Genomic DNA, 2,681 nt, shown 5'->3' with positions numbered 1-2,681 from the left:
TTATATTGATTTCTTATGCTAAATGACATATTATAAGCTCGTTCCATCGCTTTTTAGATATAATGGTTGTCTAATTACAACGTTTCTAGATAATTTAATTTTTTTAACAATCTAAAATAGATATAAGATAGCTGATCCTTTGACAGAGAATTTTTCTTTTACACTTAAAGTACAGTTTTCGTAAATTTTTATTTTTATATACTAATATAATATTTGATTATGAAAGGACAATTTGAAATGGATGTAGAAAGTAGTCGTAAAATAATAATTTTTCAAACTATTAAAATTGCCACGTAGAAGCTTAAAGAAGGTAGAAGAAAAAGAGTGCTTGAAAGAACAGTAATCCTTAGGAAAAAATAGAACAACACCCAACATAAATTATGTCCAAGTAGACCCTACAAACATCTTAATTACTAAGCTTTCTTTTTCCCAGTACACGGTTTGGATGGCGGTGTGGGACTATTATCTTTCTCGTAAACGTAAGCGCGTCCATCTTTTCCTTCCAAACTCAACTACTTATATGATACCTCCCCAAGCACCTCATTTCCCAAATACTCAATTCCATTGATCTTTCTCTTGCACATACAAACAACATGAGCACCAACACCGACAACACCAACCAGAAGAACCAGACGGTTCCAGAAGCACAAGGTGTGGCATCGTCTTCATCGTCTTCTCCGACGAACGTTAGCACTGAGAATTGGGGAACTCACATCATGGGCACCCCCGCCGTTCCCAGCAGCCACCCAGATAACAAAAAAGCAGCTTTACAGAGCGGCGGTGGCGGCGGACAACCTCAGCCTGTTCAATACTACCAACAACATCCCTACGTCCAACACAGCCCTGTCGAGAAACCCAGCAACAGTCCCATGGAGTCCATCCTTCACATGTTCGATACGTGGAGCAAAAAGGCTGAAGCCACCGCCCACAACGTCTGGCACAACCGTGAGTTTTTATTCGATTTTATGCAGATTAGTTAATTCAAACATAGCAAATCTTTTGTTTTTGCTAGTGTTTTTATCTTTTTGTTAGTGAAAAATCTATTTTAGATTTTGTCTCAAGAATCCAAACTTGTATTGTATATACTTACGAACAAACAAACTGAAAAATTAATGTTTCAGAGGACTAGGCCTTAAGAAAAGGTAGTTAGATTGTTCTATTTTTATTTTTTTTACATGATGTGATTGTTACTCTGTTACTGTTATTTGCAGTTAAAACAGGTCCATCAGTGTCTTCGGCTGCACTGGGGAAGATGAATCTGACTGTGAAAGCAATATCAGAGGGTGGATTTGAGTCCCTTTACAAGCAAACATTCTCAACCTATCCGAATGAGAAGCTGAAAAAGAGCTTTGCTTGTTATCTTTCAACTTCAACCGGTCCTGTTGCAGGAACCCTTTACCTGTCCAATATTCATGTAGCCTTTTGCAGTGATCGCCCATTGAGTTTCACCGCACCTTCTGGCCAGGAAACTTGGACCTACTACAAGGTACATAGTTTAGTCAAAATACTTCATCAAATCTTCTCTCTTAAGATTTGATCAAAAAGAAAATTGATGAAATGACATGAAATTGTTACTGTGACACAGGTAATGGTGCCTTTGGCGAAGGTTGGAACAGTCAACCCAGTGATCATGAGGGAGAACCCATCAGAAAAGTACATTCAGATTGTGACTGTGGATGGACATGATTTTTGGTTTATGGGTTTTGTCAATTTTGACAAAGCAGTGAAGAACCTCTCAGAAGGTATTTCACAGTTTGTAGTGCCAGGAGTGGCTGTGCCAGCCACTGCTTCTGGAGAAAATGGAAAGAACTTTCAGTGATTTCTTGTATTGGATTATTTTGGTGTATAATTTTGTTTAAAATTTTGACTTTGAGATTTGTGTAGTGCATTGGACCAATACTTTATTGTAAATTTTTGTATGAGTGTATGCTGCTATATATTTCATAATACACAGTTGAAATATGACTTCTGTTCTGCATCTTTTTTTCCCTCTGATGTGTTATTACATTTTTAGTTAAAAATACGCCCATATTTGGGAAACTTCAATGCTCTATAAAATATAATAATGCAAACTAATCAAAATGTATTAATTAGTATAGATTCTGAAGTGGGAATGAGCAGCTTCTCACATTTCAAAGCAGTTTTTTAATGTTTCCAAGTCCATTTTCCTTTCCACCTCTTTCAGACATAAGTACACCTCCGATCTTTAGATTTTTAAATGCACTGCTTAGTGTCTTATTCTAATTTCGTATACTTTTGTATCCCCATTCCTAGTTTCCATTTCTCTGCTTACACTCAACATCATATGTTAAACATATAATTAAGTATATTCAGTATTCAAATGAGTAATTCAATGTGTATGAAGCAATTTTAGAAGGGCTCCACTCATGACCCTCAAACTCTACATCATATTAACTTAAGGCATGATATGGGATGAATACACCATTTAGGATATGAAAAATTCGCCTTTGAATATTTGTTAGTTATCCAACTCTACACTTTTACTTGACCTAAAGTACACACTTCCATTGCATCTACCTTAGCATATTTGAAGATAATTTCATTTATATGGTTCCATATAAACTAAACCATAGCCAAACACGTACATTTCCAAGCTAAACTTTGTTTGTTATTCAATTATGGATCTATGAAGTGTTGGAAGTGTTGTTTTGCATTGTTAT

The 2,681-nt window shown here is 35.9% G+C and overlaps 1 protein-coding gene across 1 annotated transcript; it reads left to right on the top strand.

Annotated features, from left to right (window-relative positions):
* Nucleotides 1–497: 497 nt before the first annotated feature.
* Nucleotides 498–1,962, top strand: LOC114180789 (GEM-like protein 5). The gene is made up of 3 exons (XM_028067107.1): nt 498–945; nt 1,212–1,486; nt 1,586–1,962. The coding sequence occupies exons 1-3, from the start codon at nt 594–596 to the stop codon at nt 1,817–1,819; spliced, it is 861 nt and encodes a 286-aa protein (XP_027922908.1). The 5' UTR covers nt 498–593; the 3' UTR covers nt 1,820–1,962.
* Nucleotides 1,963–2,681: the final 719 nt, after the last annotated feature.

Source organism: Vigna unguiculata, chromosome 1, assembly GCF_004118075.2.
Source record: "Vigna unguiculata cultivar IT97K-499-35 chromosome 1, ASM411807v1, whole genome shotgun sequence".
NCBI classification, from domain to species: Eukaryota; Viridiplantae; Streptophyta; class Magnoliopsida; order Fabales; family Fabaceae; genus Vigna; species Vigna unguiculata.
This window is presented reverse-complemented; position numbering and strand designations above follow the sequence as displayed.

What these genes read in the sequence shown, in the direction of transcription:
- LOC114180789 (XM_028067107.1), top strand. Translation starts at nt 594, where the DNA reads ATGAGCACCAACACCGACAACACCAACCAGAAGAACCAGACGGTTCCA. An exon ending in CCACAACGTCTGGCACAACC is followed by an intron (nt 946 to 1,211) that starts GTGAGTTTTTAT and finishes TGTTATTTGCAG; the next exon opens with TTAAAACAGGTCCATCAGTG. An exon ending in AAACTTGGACCTACTACAAG is followed by an intron (nt 1,487 to 1,585) that starts GTACATAGTTTA and finishes ACTGTGACACAG; the next exon opens with GTAATGGTGCCTTTGGCGAA.